This window comes from Solea senegalensis, linkage group LG13 (assembly GCF_019176455.1).
Source record: "Solea senegalensis isolate Sse05_10M linkage group LG13, IFAPA_SoseM_1, whole genome shotgun sequence".
Taxonomy (NCBI): domain Eukaryota; kingdom Metazoa; phylum Chordata; class Actinopteri; order Pleuronectiformes; family Soleidae; genus Solea; species Solea senegalensis.
In genome coordinates, this window is record NC_058033.1 from 18,730,217 (window position 1) to 18,750,736 (window position 20,520).

Sequence of the window (20,520 nt, forward strand, 5' to 3'; positions counted from 1 at the left end):
AATAAACGTGCCGCCTCCTCCTCCTCCTCCTCTTACTGCATTCCATAGATTTATCTCCTGACTGAACTGTATGACAGCGTTCACTCAGCGTTGCTCCCTGCAGCTGCCATAGGACAGATGTTTTTGTTTCATGCAGGGAATGTGACTGTTGTATCTGCTGTGATACATTGTCAACATGTGACACTTGACGGCATGAATTTAGAGAGCGTTTCTCAATGGCGTTACTGTCCCACGCAGCGTGAGCAACAATAGCGATGGTCAAACGTACATTCCTCTCCCACTCCCACTCGCTCTCTATTGTTCGGCCCTTTCCCTTTCACATTTTCCACGACCGTCCTCTCTCGTCTTTCCCACACTCCCTCGCTCTCAGATACACAAACACACGCCCGAGGCATGAACCAAGTGGTCAGGAAGTCGGGCGCTGTTCCCTAAACTCTCCCGCCATTGGCTGCAGGTCATGTGACCACAAGGGGGGAGGGGGAAGAATAAGGTCTGTCATCTGCGCCAGGTGGTGCGATGAAGCCTGTGTGTTTGTTGGAGTGTGATGAGCAGAGGGGAGGAGGCAGCCGGGTGTGGAGCTGACTCAGCTTCCAGTGAGGGCATGTTAGAGGCAGGAATTCACAAGGAGTGTTCACAAACAAACTTATCAGGGCACGAGGGAGGAAGGCTTGTGCATTAGCAACGATTGTACTGCAATGTTAGGGAGGTTGTGGGCATCAGTGTGAGCGTCATGGACCGTGTGGACGCAGCAAGTGCTGCAGGGACTGAAGGGGCAGTAAATTCCAGGCTGGACAGCGTGGACGATGCAAACACAGTGGGAGCAGGCAAAGATAAAGACGTTATCGGTGCTGTGGTTTATGGCAAAATGAAATACCCCACGAGTGCAAGCGTCGCTGGCCGTGTGGACGAAACACCAAGTGCTGAGGAGGATAGTGTGGACAGTGGTGATGATGTCTTTGTGGACAATGTGGATCAAAGTGCCAAGGGCAGCAGTAATGACGGTGAGAGTGACGGTGACAGCACCAATGAGGGCACCTGCCTGGAGGCCATGACCCCTGACGGGCAGGACCACTACCTGAGGCTGGGTGACAGCCCTCGGCGGCGTTCTGCCCTGCGCCTCTCGCGCATCATTGCTCGCCAGCTGCTGCTGCGGCGGCTGGCACAAGGTAGAAATGCAAATGATTCTATTTATATAGAAAAGTGGCTGTTTAATAATAGTTTTTTATTTAGGACCAGAATTTGACTTGATTAGTCTCTTCTATATCCATCTATCGATCATCTATCCATCCATCCACCTACCCTCCTATCTTCTTACCTACCTACCTACCCTCCTAACTTCTTACCTAGCTACCTACCCTCCTATCTTCTTACCTACCTACCTACCTTGCCAACCATTGCCTTACAAACTTTACAGATACCAATTTTAAACAATGTAAGTTTTGATGGACATTTAAGGATTGTTTACCGTCTCCGTCTCTGACTTTCTCACTGAGCATTTCCTAGTATTTTTTTCTTTACCACTATAAATTAATATGTTAAATAAAAATACTGTGTCTATCTTCTGTTTCAACACTTTATTGGCAAGAGCTCACACGCATGAAGTTGCCAGAACTCCCACTTCTTTCTGCTTTTCTCTGTTGGATTTAATATGGAGGGAAAATGTCTTTCAGAAATGTGAAAGAAATCACAACAAGCCCTGCAGGAGTAGTGGTATTATTGTTTTTGTCTATGTCTCCTCGGAAACCTTGTCAGCTTTGTATCCCATAGTTAACTTCCTCGACTTCCTGTCACATGACGCGTGTTTCTCGGCGAGTAAACAGAACATTGTCGTGTTCATGAAACCGTCACAGCAGAGGATTTTGGGTGCGATTCTGGCTTAAAATATTACCTACTGAATCTCTTCTCTTCCTTTTAGTGGATGACATGTTTTGGGTTACTGTAATAGAAGAAATTGTATTGTATTATATTGTTGTTTTCTTTCCCCAAATAACCCCGATGACTCTGGTGAAGGAGCAGAAACGTGTAAAGTCTTGTGGCAGGCATGCGCTCTCTCCTCACAAATTTCACAGTGAAGGAGACAAGACAGTTACAGCAGGTGTGGAATGTGAATAGAGGAGCAAGTTTATGCCTGTGCTGTGTGATTGTTTCACTTATTTAACTTTCACTCACACTCCCCTACTCGTCTTCAAAATCAGTGTTTGAACCAGAAAAGGTGTTAAAGAATTAACAAATACAGTTCCTGATACAATACTGTTGAATTGTGCTTCTCAGCCCCAAGAACACGTCGTCCTTCACTGTTTAATTTAATTTCATTTCATTTAATTTAATAGATGCATGTGAGGTCTATTTCTGCAGATGGTTGACAATCAATATTCAACATGATTTACTTTTAAAACATTTTAAAAATTGTGGCAAAAGGGCAAAAATAACACAGTTATACAACTGGCTAATGAATGGTGCTGCAAGTAGGTACACATAAAGGTCATAATATTTGCCCCCAAGGAGGTGAAGGAGACATAAACCTATTCAAGTTTTAATAGAACACGCTACACATGACCTGTTTCCAAATGTGTTTAGAGACAGGAAAGTTAGGAACCCAAAAAGTCTTAATTAGGAACTAAGGAAGCAAGCAAGTAAGTGAGCTCGTTAGTTAGATAGAAGACAAAAGCAAATTAAAATAACACATTTCCCAACATAACACAAACATACCATAAAACCAAGCCACCACACAACTGAGAAGCTTGTCTAAACAACAGTGTCTTCAGCTGTTTTTTTCCCAGTCTTTTAATCAGGCCGCATCTGTCTGTCGATCTGCTGTACTCCTTCTTTGGATATGGACCAACTTTACTGAATGCAAGTTCTTAATTTGCTGGAGGAAATTTGGGAACGTTACTGGACATTAAAGCTCCTGGGAAATTAAAGCTCCGGGAACATTTGGTGGAAAATGGGCCAAATGTGTCACGTTCAGCATAGAAGCTGAAAAAATGATATGTTATATTTAAGTGTCCTGTTGATCAACACTCTTCTCCCGTTAGTAGCTGCTCTCAGCTGCAAATAATTAAAACAAGAAAGCCGTTTACAGCAGAGATTTTTGACTTGTAAATTTTCCCAGTGTTGGAAATAGGAAAACAACTATTATATAATTAAATGTCTGTGTGCATTTTTTCTAAATTGCCAGTGACATTATGTGATCATCACATAAATTAATCTATTAATCTAGAATGAACAGGTTTTCCTTTCACAAAATGGAAAACTACATAAAAAAACACCTTAATTTAACCATACCCGTGTTAGAATTAAACAGAAATGTAAATGTGTCACTGTCATGCGTTACTTTAACATCCTCTGCTGGGGGAAAGGCAGCATAACAAAACATCACAGTCAGCCTATTTATTATCACAGTGGTGAAAATCCCAGTGCTGTTAGTTATTACGGTCAACTGTTAAGTTACACTTAAACTCTCCGAGTCTTTGCTTGAGGGAAAAACAGAACATGCATCTTCCTCTTTAACATCCTCCCTCTGTCTCTCACATCACTTCCTCTGACTTCTACACAACCTTTTCTTTTTTTCTTTTGACCTTTAAGTACTTGAGCTTATGTGGGAATATGGCTGCTGTCCAGGCTCTCCATGCCTTACACATTCTGACTGAAAGGACTCGTTCAAATAACTGCGCTTCAAACACGACATAATGACGTGAAATTAATTTAATAATCCCAAATTTCTGTCCTCTTGGGAAACACTGTCATTATTCATTAGTGGGCCTCGCCACAATTACGCCAGCTTTGTTCGGTCCGAGGACTTCCTGTTGCTGTTCTTAGCTCACATGCCGCTCTGGACACATGGGAAATCCAGAGCAGGAAGTGATGTCATCCGAGGCACTTTAGGGTCCTTGAGAGCCAGAACTTACACAGACAAAATACTGAGGAATCAAGGTTGCCGTGGGTGATTAAACCTGGTAGAATGAAAGACATGGTCATGACAAAGGAAGGATATTGGACTGTTTGTTATGACGTGTACGATGCAACATCCCGTTATGTAAGGAGTTAGCCTTACAGCCCCTTTATTCCACACATGGACGTCCACATCCACACACAGTGATGCACATACCATCTGTGTGCACCTTCCCTGCTGTTGTTCCAGTTGCTCGCTGCCTGTTGTCATATTATATCCTACACAGCGTGACCCGAAAAGCAAAAGCCCAGTCGGCAGCACGGATTAGTTTCTGTGTGTGTGTGTTGTGGTCCCCTAATAATAGTGTTTGTGTACTAATTAATCTCTTGATTAAATTCTGCACAGACGAATAGTGGCGCTTTGTTCCCACAGTGACGGAGGCTCTGTCGCGTTGGCACAAACATGAAGACCCATGTGCCATGTCACGCGCGCACAAACAACAGTGAAGTACACACAACTGTGTGCTTTCTTATACTGCAACGTAATCCAGGAAAGTAAATTAGGGTATAGTGAGGTTCTCTGTAGCATACAGTATGGATTTACAGTATATTATGTATCAGCTTGTATTACCAGTGTGTACAACTGTTTGCAGCACAGTGGCTGCAGAAGTAAGAGTCTGTAATTTAGCTGAAAAGAAGGAATCTGTAAGAAGCTTTACAGCATTTTAAAAAATATATTTGAAAGCCACATGATCCTCTGGTGTTTTTTTTGTCTTAATCAAAAATTCAGCAACAAATACAGCGAAAAGGCCAAACCCAACTAGTTTTTAAAGACTCCCAAACTCTGTGGCTCACAAAAATAATCATTATTATTCATTAATGTATCCTAATGTAATCTTTTGTGGTTCTTAAAGTAGTTGCTGTGCATTTTTTTTTTGGACATTTCAGAATTCTGATTCTGATCTGTGACGGAATAAATCTGGAAGAGTTCGGGTCGTCGACGTTGTACTGTTTTAGAAAAAAATGTGATGTGATGAGGTTTGGGCTTCCTCCCTGTGGTTTTCTCACAGGCTCTGTCCTTCTCAGCTGCCCTTCCCACCCCAGCTGTCTGCCTGTCTCATCCCTTTTTGCATTTCTCTGACTCACTGGGGCAACATCTGGATCCCGCTAAACCTGCTTTTGTGAGTGTGTGTGATCGGACAACATTAAGGACGGAGGACAGGGACAGAGTCTCCTGGTTGGATTCGTTGGCTGACGTGTGAAGTGACCGCTCACCAGTCGACATGTAAATCGCCAGCTGAGATGAAGCATTTCCATCATGGATGAGACCGGGCAGCAGCACATCTGGTTACAAAGAGGATGTGGAGTTATGTTGGCTCAGAGAGGAAGAAAGCAAAGAAAGCAAGTGAATGAATGAACGTGTGAGAGAAAAGATAAAAAAGTCAGGATGACATTTTAATTAATTGTCAAGGAAAAGCTTAAAGGAATAGGTAAAACAAGGAGAAGCTGCAAGAGAGAGAGAGCTGTAAACATAGAGAGATATTGTATGTTGATCCAAACGGGGCAGAAAGTGCACAAGAGGAGGCTGTGGAGGAAAATTAGAGGGAAGAGAAACCCTGCATGGGGCAGGCTGGTGAAGGGAGGCACAGTTGTAAACACAAGGATCTGAGAGGCAGTGAGGAAAGAAAGCAGAGCCGAGAGTCCACTCCTGATGGAGAGCTGGGTTGTAGAGAATGGATGTGAGGCTGGGATGCAGAGGAAACTTCAGTCTGAGTAAAGGAGAGAGACACAGCAGCGTGTCCTCGTCTGCACCATGAGGGCACCAAGTAAGTTTTCTCTTCTCTCCGTGCGTTTCCTCGTGAAATTCTTCGCCTATTTTCGGACCCTCGGAGAAAACAAAATGTTATTTTGGTCGCCCGAAAACCTTTTGCGTTTTGCTTCTCGTGTGATATTTAGACCAGAGCAGCTATGCCGGGAATGTTGGTGGAGGGATGTAATTGCCGGACTGCGGTGACACAGCATCGTTTCCTGTTACCGTTCTCATCTCTGATGGTGAAAATGGAGGCTTTTTTTTTTTATTGCCATGCTGAACTTTGTCCCCTGTGTTTCTGCGGTGTCGCTCCCATTCACTGCCAGCACCTTTTTAAACCAATGAATGAGAGCAGTGAAAGTGAACGAGTGGAGTAGTGACTGAAGAGTGAGGCAGGAATAGTGTCGCTGTGTGTACTTCTGGCTTTTATTGTGTTTATACCTAATAACTTTGTGTGCAAGTTAATAAAGTCAAATAATAGAGGTTTATGGTTGTGTTATTTTAGCTTCAATGATATTACAATGGATATATTTGATTTGTGGACAACAAGCTGTTGATAAAGTTGACATTGTGAAGTTTGGGGATCACGGATCAACATATTTTCACTGTTTTCTTGGTGAAGATTATTCACAGATAATGAAAGAAATGGCAATTTCTGTGGCATCATTCAAACGGCAGCTCTGCAGAGCGGCATAATCAGCGCTGTGTCTTCAGTAAACACAACTTATATACGACACGTACATACTGTACATTCATATGCAAGTGGAAAAAAGTCGTAAAACAAATGCCTGTAAAACATGTCAAGATGCTGGCGGCGGCGGCGGCGGCATCTAATGGGGGGCGTGATGCGGAGTTGAAGGCCTGTTAAATTTATATTTGCATTAACAGCTGAAAGCTGACGGCTGGTTCCTCTGTGTCGTTTTTTCTTTGACAGACAATGTCTGGCTTATTTCCAGGTTTTCATTAAAACTCATCATTCCACCGAATTTCCAGAGGAAATTCAGTTCTCGGAGACGTTATTTCCCCATTTCCCCAAATACATTAGGGATAACAGACAAATACAGCGTTATGTTTGGGTTTTTTGACCTTCACTCTTCATTTAGGCTTTCATGCTCTTTATTTTGTTCATAGTGTCTACTCTTTGTGTGTGTTCATGTATTAACTGCTTTATTTTTTTTTTGCTTTTCAGAGATTGAGGCTAAGGAGGCTTGTGATTGGCTTAGAGCGGCGGGATTTCCACAGTATGCACAGCTTTATGAAGGTAACACACACACACATGTCCAATGTCCAGAATTTACTCCTTGCTGCCCTGTTTCAAACAATGAGGCAACTCCTCTCATTCCTGCCTTTCATTGTTGCTCTCTCACTGTCTTGTTTTTTTCCATCCTCACTCTTTCTCTTTTCCCTCTCTGTCATCCCTCCATCTTTGTATCCCTGCTGTCTCGGCCGCTGCGTTCTATTTCCAGTCTTCAGTTCCTGTCCAAAGGGAGGGGTCATGAGAAAGGCCTTGTTATCACTGCTGGGACTCTCGCAGCTTCTCTCTCTCTCTCAGTTCTTTCTTCCACCTTTCTTCCTCTACTGCTTTCACCTCGCCCACCACTTTTCTGTCAGCCAAAGTTTGCATGTTCTGAGCGTTTCTTTCTTCTTACTCAGACTTCTGTCTTCCTTCTCTTCTGCGTCTTTCTGGACAAAACTGCTGGCATTCATTCATTCATGTGATGACCATCATGCCACTGAAGCACAAACAGGAAATGGCCCCAGTAATCTCCAAAGCAGCTCTTAAAATCCAGCAGTTCCCCTTAAGTAGACACACACACACACACACACACACACACTCCACTGCTCCGAGAAAGTGCCATGAGCTCCAGTAATGTGGGGTTATGAATGCCGGCCTCTGCGACTCTGTGGCGGCTTCCGCCTGCATGTTGTAACTCCACTCTGCCACTACATACACAGAGGATCGCCAAAATAAAAGGCTTGAGTCATTTTTGGTGTTGGCACTCATTGTGCTTATCAAGTTATTTTTGGATTTGGAAAATGTTTGTTTGTGTGTTCTGTAAACTGCAGACGCCAATGACAGGTGTTCACTGCAGCGTAGCATGGGTTGCGTCATAAACGTCACACTTTATTATAAGTTGTCCAGCTTTTATCTCCTGTCAGTGATTTACCAATGAAACGCAGCGTCTCATTGTCTTTGTTTCGTCTTCTTCGCTAAATCTTCTACAGATTCCCAGTTTCCAATTGACATTTCTTCAGTGAAAAGGGACCATGACTTCTTGGACCGGGATCTGGTGGAGCCCTTATGCCGGTAAGGCTAGCTAGCTAGCTAGCTTATCTATCTTATCTAGTTTATCTATCTTATCTTACTTATTGTCTGTCTATCTGTCTGTCTATCTGTCTGTCTGTCTGTCTGTCTAACTATCTATCTATGTATCTAGCTAACTAAGCTAGATGTCTAGCTAGCTGCTCTGATGACATATTATGTTAATTTTATGATAAAATACAACACTTTTCTTACATAATTTTACATTTTAACACTCATCCACATATACAGGCCTCATTCTCTATCAATTTGAGTCACTGAAACTGTTTTGTTTTTTTTTGTTCTCCGACTCATCCCCGTGGTTTGGTGCTAACCACTAATCACTAGTTGTCTGACCCTGAACCTTAATGAACTCCCCATCCCTGTCTGACACTCAGACGCCCAGCCTTTGATCATGTCACCTCCCCACCCCACCGCCGCGCTCTGATCTCCCCACTCAAAGAGCGGAGACCCTCAGGGGGGCAGCGGGGAGGGGGGCGAGGAGGGAGTAAGGGGGAGAAAAGTCAGCGTATTCCACCAGATGTGTGTTGTTAGTATCTCTGCACACATCTATCATCTCTACAATCTTACAAAAATCTTCTCACTGAAATTTCCCCTGCTTACACCCCTCCCAAACCTTTTTCTTTTTTTCCCTCTCATTCATCTCCATCTCCCCAACGTCTATGCCAGAGCAGCGTGTGGTAATTAAAGCGTTGGTGAGTCCTGACAGATCTGAAAACACGTCAGACTCCCTTTAGATTTGTCCCAGGAGCTGGTGGAAAAAAACACAGAAAATGACGTCTCACTTGTTCATGTTTTCAAGAATTGTAGACATTTGTACTTATTTCCCTTTCTGTTATATATAGTGTGTGTAGCATAGAAGTCTAAATTTGTAAGAATACTGCGCACGAAATACAGGGTTTAGAGACAATAATGGCTTCCTCTGTGTACTTTCCAACTTGAATGTTTTACTTGTAGCTAGAAAGGCAGTTGATATTATAGCTTGGTGCTTTCTGCTAGTATGTTTATGGTTTATACGTAGCGACAAGATGTATTCTGTTGGGCGAATGAGGGAGGTGGCAAACCCTCAAACATGTGTGTAAAGTTCCCATCAGATCTCCTATGCAGCTGCAGAGAGACACTGCCCCCAGCACGCCAGAGTATGGAAGTGAAAGGAGGAGGCAATGGGTGAAAGATGAAGGGAGGAGGGAGGCATGAGTGGGGGGAGGATGAAGCCTACAAATCCTTGAGGGTGAGAGCAATGTCAGGGGAGTAATAAAGGATGGGAGGAGAAAAGTCGTTTTTGGAGAAAATGCGATAGGCGGTGTCAGAAAAGATGAAAGCTGGGGGGAAATGAAGAGAGCTTTTTTGAGAGTGAATTAGACAGGAAAGAGAAAGTGTGATAAGAGAGTGAATGTGAATGGGAGACAGAATACTGTACTATATATTCAACCGAACAGCTCCAGCATGTTGACGTGGCTTTGTTTCTGTGTTGCAGGCGCCTAAATACGTTGAACAAGTGTGCCTCTATGAAGCTGGACGTCAGTCACCCCAGGAAGAAAGTAAGTTCATGTGCTTATTTCACTGGTGCAGGGTGGATTATATAGTCTTAAACTGACTAAATCAGGATTTGTCAGATGTATATGTTTCCACGTGTAACACAATTTTCTTGATTGACATTTTCGCCCTCTGCTTGCCATTCTTGACATAATCCCACCCTTGAAGAAGTTTGGTGAAACCTGGATTAAGAGAAAGTAATAAATCAAAGCACCGAAATACGGATGGAAATCAATGGAAATAGAAAATGTTGATTCTTGATTCCTCCACAGGGCGATGACTCTGATGAAGATGACCCGCTGGCCATCAGCAAGCGGTGGACGTTTGAGTGGAGCAGCCGACGCTGGTCTCGTCTGCAGGACTTCCTGTTGGACAGCACCTGCGAGAGCAGCCCGACGGGTCAGGGGGAGGGGCTACGCAGCACAGTGAGCAGCGAGAGCGTGCTGACCGACCTCAGCGAGCAGGAGATCGCGGAAATCTCCTCGCTACACAGCGAGGACTCCACCTTGGCCATGCCCGACTCCATATCTATGGCATCCCTGTCTGCTTCCTATCAACCGCCCCGGGATCTTCCGCACTACAACTCCCTGCCAATCAAAAGCAGCCGCCAGGGGCAGGGAGGGCGGAGCAAAGCCAAAGAGTTTCTCCGTCGTATGGAAGTCATGCGCACTTGGGGGCCGTCGACAAGGCGGAAGAGTTCAAGTCGCAGGCCGCCGTTGGTCATCAGTGGGCCCGTGTTACAGGGGGAGGAGCCTCAGGCACTACAGGTGCTGCAGTGTACGCCAATCAACCAGTTAGAACTCAGCCCTAAACAGAACCACCAGACGGATGGCGACACGTCCGCTCTCACCATTGCCGGTGATTGTAAAGACCAGTCCACAGAGAGTGTGAGTCCCAGTGGTGAGGTTGTGGTACCCGATAAGATGGAGGCGGGGCCTATGAAACCGCGCACTGCCAGCAAGAGAAGCAGCATGTATCTGGAGGACATGGAGCTGCCGTCGCAGGGTAAGAGGACAGACGGGCAGAGCCACTTTGGCAGGAACCAGTTTCACTCGTATGAAAACCTCCTCATTCACATCCCGAAAGACCACAAACCAGGCACCTTTCCAAAAGCTCTGTCCATAGAGAGTCTGGCGCCGTCCCCTGGTGATAGTAACAATGGCAATCAGACTCAAGCCCACTCGTTTCCACCCAACAACAACGGCCAGGGTGAGCCGTGGTCTGATAAACCTCTGTCCAAGCCTCCCTGTCCTGGCGCGCCGCGGGGCAGCAGGGTGAGCGTGTACGACAACGTGCCGGGCTCACACCTGTACGCCAGCACCGGGGACCTGCTGGACCTGGAGAAAGAAGACAACCTGTTCCCTCACCTGGATGACATCATACAGCACGTGAGCGGTTTGCAGCAGATAGTGGACCACTGGAGCCGCAGTGTTCTGCCAGAGGGCGAGATGACGGCGGAAGGGGGGGAGGAGGAAGGGGAGGGCCGGACCACTCCCAGCGAAGGGGAGAGAGACGGCGTCTCCTTGAATGACACTGATTCAACAGGGACCAGTCGGGAGAGGCGGGATTCTGGGGTTGGGGCCTCGCTGACAAGACCACGGTGAGCAGCTCTTATCATCACAGTTTTACTTATGAACACACAGTTGCAGATATTAAAGGAATAGTATTTTCTCTTAGTCCACTTTGAGCCAAGTGTGATGGTTGTGTTCCCTGCAGTGTTGGATTCCTTTATTCTGGATTCCAACATCTCAGCAGTTAACGATGACAAGGAAATGATCACAGAAAGCACAGATGGCGATGACGATGATAATAATAGGGCCCAAGCAATGAGAAGCCAGAGTTGTTGTCTTTTTTAACCAGACATGGCCTTGTCTCATGTTTCATTCATGTTCTCCACACCCCCAGTCTACGATGGCCCAGTTTCAGAACCTCTGATCATCTCAACCAGCCGGCGTCTTCGCTGCAGATCAGCAGCCAGTCGGCAGGACAGCTCAGCCTGCTGCAGAAGTTCTCTTTGCTGCGTCTCACCGCCATCATGGAGAAATACTCCATGTCTAACAAGCACGGCTGGACATGGTGAGTACAGACACTGCCACAGATTTACTCTAGCCTTCAACTAGCTCCTGTTTAATTCCACCCTGTGTTGTGTTTTATTGTTGTATTTACTTTTTAATTATTATTAATGCCTCAATTATAGCTTGTCTTTTTCCATATTTTTGGACAAAATCAGCTCATTGTTTTGAGCAGTTCACTCATAATTGAAGTAAGTTCAAATTTGGGAGTTGGATACATGATAAGTTTCCAAAATATTTTCTTAAATTTCTTTTTCAGATCTTATTTCTTAGAGTATTCTCATTTATACAACATGGATAAACCTCCTGCCACACTCTCATTGCCTTCTTGTTTCCAGTCTTCCATTAAAACTCAGGAAACTGAGGCAAACACAAGCACATCCTTGTTTGGTTAACAAACAGGCCTGTTCACTTTTTATTATCCCCAGTGGGGAAATCCTGACCAGCATCTACATGAAGACATAGTTAACAGTTAGAGCACAGGCCTCTCTTTCCTCCCACACCCTTTCCTAATTCTTTTACTTTTTCTGTCTCCCTCTCCTCGCCCAGGTCTGTGCCCAAGTTTATGAAGCGCATCAAGGTGCCGGACTACAAAGAGAAGAGTGTGTTCGGTGTTCCCCTCATTGTGCACGTCCAGCGCTGTGGTTTTCCGCTCCCTGTGTGTTTACAGCAGGCCTTCAGCCACCTCAGAGCACACTGTCTGGACCAGGTTAGAAAACAGCTTTTACAAGAGTGGACTCCGGGCTAATGAGACAGCTGACACAAAGCCTTGTTCTTTTATTGTTATTCATGTTATTACGTATTTATAGATATTCTGGGCTGAGAAAGAGCATTTTATCGTACACTTGGACTGAACCTCTATCATCCCTCCACGGCCTCTGTCTTTGCTCCCTCTCTCTCAGGTCGGACTGTTCCGCAAATCCGGCGTGAAGTCTCGCATCCAGGCTCTGAGGCAGCAGTGCGAGCTCTCCCCCGACGCCGTCAGCTACGAGGATCAGTCGGCTTACGACGTGGCCGACATGGTCAAACAGTTCTTCAGAGACTTGCCCGAGCCTCTGCTAACGAGCAAGCTCGGGGAGACCTTCCTGCATATTTACCAGTGTAAGTCGCCGGTGGCAAGTCTGAACACACCTGTGTCTCTCTGCTTTCCCCAGCCACAAACTGAGATTTAAAGTAGCGTCAGTTGTGAGTGTAGAATATACACTATACACTATACACACACACATCTTCTCATTTCATATTTTAAATGTGCATTTAAAGACTGATGAAAAGTGTTGAGCAGTTGGATTTGGACGCATAATTCCTGAATTCCTTTCAAAATAATTTATTCAGTCCATTAAATGCAAAAAAAGGGTGAATGTAAGATGTTGAAATAGAACAAAAAATTAAAACTTAACTGAATATATATAATTCAGCAAATAATAAAGGAAGTACAGTCAATTACGATCATTCTCATAATCAATTAATCTGTCTATTATTTTCTGGTCCATAAAATATCAGAAAACGTTAAAAAATATTGATAATTGGAAATGATGATGTCTCGTTTCGTCTTCAAACCAAAGTGATTCAGTTTTTAATGATTTCTGGATTCAAGAAACAAAGGATATATTCACATTTAAGAAGCTGAAACCATCAGAAATCTTGTTTTAATCACGAAAAAAGCTTAATTGATAGGAGACTCTTGCCTTAAGCACATAGAAAATGCTTATTCTAATGCTTTAAAATACCCAAAGGATTTTTATGTAAATGACATGTTACACACAGCACCTTTAAGGTTCATGAAGTCCACAGTTAGATGCCTCTCTCTCCTTGTCCTTGTTTCTGTCTGGACTGTCAGCTGTCAGATATTCCTCTTCAATCCCCCCCTTCTTCTTTTTTCTCCCCCCCTTAGACGTCCCGAAGGAGCAGAGGCTGCAGGCCGTCAGAGCGGCCATACTGCTGATGCCGGACGAGAACAGGGAGGTTCTGCAGATGTTGCTCTACTTCCTGCGCGACGTCACGTCTCTGGTGGAGGAGAACCAGATGACCCCAATGAACCTGGCTGTGTGTCTGGGACCTTCGCTCTTCCACCTCAGCATACTAAAGAACGATGCGCTGTCGCCAAGGTGGACATTAGTTCCAAGCTGTTGATTTTGGAAAAGCTGTGTTTTGATTGTGTAATTCATTGCAGATGTTTTTATATTTGCTTAATAGAAGATAATCACATACTAGCATTAGCGTTAATAATGTCAATTACTGATAAAACTGATGTTGTTGTTATCATAGTAATCATTAGAGTAATCTAATACCAAGTCAATATTAAGCTCTTCTCATGTGAAGTGCATTGTTCTAGTACCTAAGATAAGATACTTGAGTAAAAGTACAAATATCTTACCAGAAAATCACTTTTTTATAATATTAAAAGTCTTAAAGTATATGAAATTTACTGTACTTCAGTGTCATCTAAAATGTACTTAAGTTTTAGAAGTAAAAGTATTAAAAAAAAAGAGTTCGGGTTGAGTCATGGCGGCTCAGTGGTGGGGCGAGTTGACTTTCAACTGGAAGGTTGCGGGTTCAATTCCTGGCTCTGCTTGTCTGTGTGTCCTTGAGCAAAGACACTTAACCCCATGTTGCAGCATGTGAATGAGTGAGTGTGAAGCAGCTCATCAAGACTAGAAAAGCGCTATATACTGTAAATACAGACCATAATACCAACTTCTTCTGAATTTATTTGGTAGTAACGAGTTACATATAATCATATTTTGTTAAATTTCTATTCCTCAAGGTCAATCCAGAGGAAGTACACGACGGGGCGCCCGGACCAGAAAGACCTGAATGAGAACCTGGCCGCCACTCAGGGTCTGGCCCACATGATCACCGAGTGCCAGCATCTGTTTCAGGTCAGGATTTTACTCCTTTAATTTGCAGCCGTTTGTTGTTGACAGCAGACGACAGCGGATGTTAAAATGTCTTGTTTTGTACCAAATACTCAAATCTCTGTGGTATATTCTGTTTCACACAAACACTGATGGGTGATCTGATTTAACGCACGTTTGCTCCAGATCCCAGAGGAGATGGTGACGCAGTCCCGCAACTCCTACATGGAGGCTGAGCTGATGGTGCCCCCGCTGGACGAGCTGTGCAAGTCTCACGAGGAGGAAGTGGACGAGTGTGAGGAGGAGGAGGAGGAGGAGGAAGGGTCCTACCACGCTCACATAGAGCGCTTGGTGCAGAAGCTGCTGAAAGAAGCCAAAGACAAGAGCAAAGGCTGGGTGTCTCGCTCCACTGCTGACAACACGGAGCTGGCATTTAAAAAGGTAATACATGTGTGGAATAAAACTTTGTTTATTTTAGGAAAATAATCTTCATATATTTTTACACAAAATTACCTTTTTATCACGGACAGCACAAGTCATTTATGTGCGTATACATTCAAACAGTTTGGATAATGAAATCAAGGGAAGCAGAAGTATTATACAATTAAGAAAATGATTAAAAATACTATATTTTCAAGTGTATAGTATAGTAGTAGTAGTAGTATACAGTATAGCAATAGTAGGTACAGTATAGTTAGTATAGTGCAGTACAGTATAGTGTAGTAGTATAGTACAGTAGTATAATAGTTGTAGTAGTATAGTACACTATAGTAGTAGTATAGTATAGTATTGTAGTAGTATGGTAATATGGTATAGTATAGTTATACTACAGTAGAGTATAGTATAGTTGTAGTACAGTATAGTATAGTAGTAGTAGTATGGTAATATGGTGCAGTACAGTATAGTATAGTTGTAGTACAGTACAGTATAGTATAGTTGTAGTACAGTATAGTATAGTTGTAGTACAGTATACTTGTAGTACATGTACATAGTACATAGTATAGTATAGGGCATGTGCTTCATCCTCTTTTATTTTATTCATCTTTTTACTTATTTAGTTTGTTGAATTATTATTTTATGTGTTTTTATTTCGTTTTGTTTATAACGTTTAAAATAAACATTCATTAATTCCTTCATATGATACACAATAATAAAGCTCTTTATTACACAGTGACATGATGATGACGATGTGTCTGTCTCTCAGGTGGGAGACGGTAACCCTCTCAGGCAGTGGCGAGTGTGCGCGGAGGTGCCCGCGGCGCCCAGTGAGGTGCTGCAGCGGCTGCTGAAAGAGCGCCCCCTGTGGCAGACCGGCCAAGACAAGGAGAAGGTTCTCGAGATACTGGACAAGCAGACCGACGTGTACCAGTACTCCTGCCGCAACATGGCACCTCAACCCGACTGTGACTATGTGGTACTAAGGTCAGTATCACAGATTTGTGAAGTGTGTTTAAATCACTGAGAAATAGAGATGTTTGTGTGGAGCTGATAAACTTAATCAGCATTGTGACAGTAGTTTGAATATAACGGGCATTACTTCATTTAAAAGGTACACACTATAGATTTAGTCAGTTTTTACCTAAAAAAAATGATTAATCAAAATGTCATTAAAGATCAGCTGTGAGTCCATGTACTTTTATGCTGAAATCCTGCCAAAATACAGGAACATTTCAAAATGAAAGTCAGAATTGTGTTTGTTCTCAGTCAAGTATATTTTATTTCTGTAGCACCTTTCACAGATATGGAATCACAGGCCTTTACAAGTAAAATACTGAGTGAAAACACAGTAAAAAACAATGAAACAGTAGGAACCCCAGTGTAAACCAAAAGCCTCATTAAAAAGAGAAGTATTTAACTGCTTTTTAAGTCTTAAAATGACTCTTTGGGAGCATGAGTAACATCTGACGTGTGGATATAATTAGCATCTCCAATTCAACCTGCAAGGTTACTAAAGAACATATCACATTGCTGCATTAATATCGCACAAAACCCACTCGTGTTTCCCTCTCTCAGATCCTGGCGCACAGACCTGTGCAGAGGCTGTTGCGCGCTGGTGTGCGTGTCCGTGGAACACGACGACAGCCCGCGCATGGGCGCCGTGAGGGGGGTCGTGCTGGAGTCGCAGTACCTCCTCGAGCCCTGCGGGACAGAGAGGACCAAGCTCACACATGTCTCCAGAGTGGACCTTAGGTGTGTGTCGGGGGGTGGGGGTGTGTCGGGGTTTTCTTCCGCAGCTTAGCCTCAGTTTATGAATGTGCTCGCTGTTCTTGTTACAGGGGGAAATCTCCAGAATGGTACAACAAGGCGTATGGTCACCTGTGTGTGAACGAAGCCCAGAGGATCCGCTCCTCTTTTCAGCCGCTGGATCACACTGAGCACTGAGGCCTAGGTGTGAACCCCAGGAAACCCAGAACTTAAAGAGCGAGTGATCCAGGAGGGGGACGTGGGGGGGGTCATGCTGCTGCTGAGTCTCTGAGCTTCACTGTACCATCACAGTACCGAGTTACAGTCATTCACACACAGAGCGTCAAGTCTGTGTCATCACCTTTGAACAACAGGTCACTTATTTATTTTGTACCATAGAGCAAACATTTGGTTTCTTATGTCGTTACACCAGATTGGCTCTGAATGATATGCATTTTTAAAGTTGAAAGTTTATACAGTCAGCATTTGGGAATATTTAATACTCCACCGCTATCTCGAAGCCTAAACAACCACATGGCCAATGTTTCATCTCAGTCGTTTTCCTGAACACACCTGAAACAAACTTTATCCAGTTATTATGTGATGCGCCACTTTTAACAGATGATGTAAACTGGACGTCGTGACATTTTCACGTTTCTATAGTACGCACTTAATAACTTACAGAGCCCTCTAATGACTGTAAAGACACTTGTCGGTGCTCTAAAAACCAAACTCTCTCCATAGGAACGCCCAACACGAGTCCATTACTGGTACATGACAGCTGGTATTTTTGGGAAAATCAAGTACACGAGGGATCCGGGGATCACAGGAAGCCAAGGAGTTTATGGATGGATCACTGTTTGGCGTAGTAGTAGTTATTTTCAGTGTTAATCTTATCTAAATTAAAATGTCATTTTTAAAGTTATTATTATTATTATCGTTATTGTCATTATATTTCTGTATTATGGCATCACTGTTTTTGTTCTATTTTTATTCATTTTTATACAATGTCTAAGACATGTGACCATTTCACTGCTTCTGGGAAGCTTGTTTGAAATTTTGCATGTGTGTGGGTGTGAGCGTGGCTGCACGTGTGTATCTGCATTTTTAGATACACGACGCACAGCCACGTGTACAGCATATATATATATATATATGTATATATATAATGTACAGTATGTATGACCTTTCTGTGCCGTGCCAGCAGATCAGACTTCATAGCTTTTCAGAGTGTTACTATCATATTGATATGCTGAAATGTGAACTTTCAACACGGTGCCCGACTCGAGCAGAGGCTTCTTTTTGTTATTGTTGTTGTTGTTGTTGTTGTTTTTGTTCCAGCAGTGAGCTGTGTTGTTGCTACGGTGTTGCTATGATACAGTTTCTCGACGGTGCCACCAAAATCCTTTGTGGATGTTGCTTGCTGGAGAACAGAGTGAGTGAACGTGTGTGTGTGTGTGCGTGCGAGTGAGTGTGTATGAGAGTGTGTGAGTGACTTTGACATGAGCCCTCGGCTTTGTGCGGAGAGTGGCCACGAATGGAGCGGAGTAGATGATTTTGTTGCTTGGTTGTTTTCTGACAAAGTGACAGGAAATAGAATCATTGTAAACAAGAAAATAAAAAAAAGCTTTAAAACAGTGCAACATAAACACATGGTCTGTTTTTTTATTATAATGCTATTTGGTAACACTTAATATGGTGAAACCATCTTATCTCTAAGGCAATTTCCAGCTTGGCAATAACAATACAGTCAAAGTCATACCCAGGTCATGAGAACTGCTATAGTCTGACATCATTTACGTCTTTTAATAACAGATGACCTAAGAACACCAAAAAACGTCACATTGATGAAGTATTTAAGAATGTCTGTGCAGGACGCTGGGCTGCACGACTGGTGTAGTGGTTAGTGCTCTTGCCTTTGAAACAAGAAGATCTGGGTTTGCGACCCAGTTGGAACAAGAAGACTAGAGTTTCTGAGGTCAGGGGTTCCAATCTTGGATGAAGCAACTTTTTAAGCACAATATTCAACACAGAGAGTGAATTGGTCTGAGAAAACCAGTGGAGGAGTGTGGACAGTTAGCTCGGCTGGTGAGAGAGTCTTTATGTTGATGGTTCTGTTCCTTTATACTTGAAGGTTTAAGGTTCCACAGCCACAGTGAAGACTGAAAACCACCAAGAGCTTCTTCCAACTATCAAAAGGGTTTGTGGCGTGGTGGATTTGTTGGCACCTGACATGGAAATGTGTCACATTATTATTATTAGGGATGCACATTATTATCGTTATGGGCCGATATGACTATGACTGCACTCTGATATATGGGCTTACCATTATTATTATTAAAACAAAGACATAATTAAAACTGAATATTTTTTGGTTTGTGGATGAAAAAAAGAGATTTTCAGGTTTTCCAGGTTTGAGAAACACTGATCAACATTTTTAAAACATTTTCTGGCGCAAACAAATACTAGATTAATGGAGACAATAATAACATTAACATTTCCTGGATTCTTTGTCTTTCTGTAAAAACAACATCATTTATATGTGAAGAGAAATGAAATGAAAGGTGTGTGTGTTTACATGCGGAGCAGTGACGTCACATTAGCATGAGCAGGTGTAATCTGAACACCTGTGATCGGATGTTAACGGCAGGTGCGAACAGAGCGTCAACAGAAACGTGTGGATCATTTAGGCGGCAGTGACCACATGTTCGTCTCCGCTGTCCTCGTCCTGCTTCTGTCTCCTGTGGAAGAAGAAACTCGGACTGATAAACACAAAGTGGAACATTCCAAATATATCGACACAGAGGGGAACAGTGGAATGTACCAAGTCACGGAAAGTATATCATGGCCTTCACGTCAGTGTCGCTTTGTGCAGGAGCAGCTCCATCTGAAATTAATCAATGTTCATGTTTGATGCTCATTGAATGCTCATTGAAATGCTGCCACCTGCTGGACGAACGTTTCCCCTTCACCCAGCTGCTGAAAGGATCCACTTGTCGTTCTTATCTTAAAAGTATAAACATAGATGATTCATCTCAAAAGTTGTGTAAAATGTCACAGTTGTTTACTGTCATGAGACTGTTACTGTAGAGAATGGAGTGCATTTCATAGTTGGACATAAAAGCGAATAACTTTTTTTTCTTAATATTATTTCACTTGCACACCTTAGTGTCACCAAAGATGGACAATCGCAGTATAAGCACTTAGTGAGTTGAGTTGAATTTCTTTAAAATAGATAGAGAATTTGGAGAATTGTAGCAGCACAGGATTATATATGTCAAAAATGTCCAAATATAAACTGTCAAAAAAAGTCATACTATATAATATGTTGTCCAAAATCACCAAAAAAGTCATAGTATAGTATGTCGTCCTATTTCTACATTTCTGTTCACTTACATTTATTAATTTATTTCTGTGTCCATATGTTAATGAAGTAGGAGGTCAGCATGGTTGGTCAAATCGAAGACCCAGACAAACACAAACGATTCCCGATCCCAAGCCTTACTCCCTGTAACGTAACATTGCATTAGAATAACATTAGCGATCAGAGATCACTGGCAGACCTTCCCAGTATTGCCAACGTATCACTCTGCAGTTACTGTGCTCAACAAGCTGCGGGTGCTGCTGGGATCTCATCCCCCTCCCAAAGCACTCACAGGCGGTCAGTCTCACAGTAGTCTCTGCAGCAATCCTAGCCTGCAGTCACAGCAGACCCTCACCCCCCCCCCATATAGCCAAAGTGAAGACTGAAAAACAAACAGCTTCTCCCAATTATAAAAAGGGTTTGTGGCAGTCCGGCTGTGGCTAGTTCAAATCCACCACGCTCCGAATACCTGGCCCCCGGCGCTG

General features: G+C 43.4%; 1 protein-coding gene across 5 annotated transcripts in view; it reads left to right on the plus strand.

Annotated features, from left to right (window-relative positions):
- The window catches only part of stard13a (StAR-related lipid transfer (START) domain containing 13a), a 43,307-nt gene extending 26,373 nt beyond the window's left edge, over positions 1-16,934 (plus strand). For 3 of the 5 annotated variants that reach the window (XM_044041640.1, XM_044041641.1, XM_044041643.1), the window contains 13 exons: positions 6,891-6,962; positions 7,928-8,009; positions 9,502-9,565; positions 9,833-11,160; positions 11,466-11,636; positions 12,182-12,341; positions 12,535-12,733; positions 13,524-13,737; positions 14,397-14,511; positions 14,674-14,928; positions 15,692-15,909; positions 16,501-16,677; positions 16,764-16,934. In XM_044041640.1, the coding sequence (XP_043897575.1) occupies positions 6,891-6,962; positions 7,928-8,009; positions 9,502-9,565; positions 9,833-11,160; positions 11,466-11,636; positions 12,182-12,341; positions 12,535-12,733; positions 13,524-13,737; positions 14,397-14,511; positions 14,674-14,928; positions 15,692-15,909; positions 16,501-16,677; positions 16,764-16,869 (3,161 nt within the window). In that variant the 3' untranslated portion in view covers positions 16,870-16,934. Of the gene's footprint in view, positions 1-487; positions 1,167-5,048; positions 5,718-6,890; positions 6,963-7,927; positions 8,010-9,501; positions 9,566-9,832; positions 11,161-11,465; positions 11,637-12,181; positions 12,342-12,534; positions 12,734-13,523; positions 13,738-14,396; positions 14,512-14,673; positions 14,929-15,691; positions 15,910-16,500; positions 16,678-16,763 lie in introns of those variants that run through there. The other 2 variants (XM_044041642.1, XM_044041644.1) reach the window with 2 other exon arrangements.
- Positions 16,935-20,520: the final 3,586 nt, after the last annotated feature.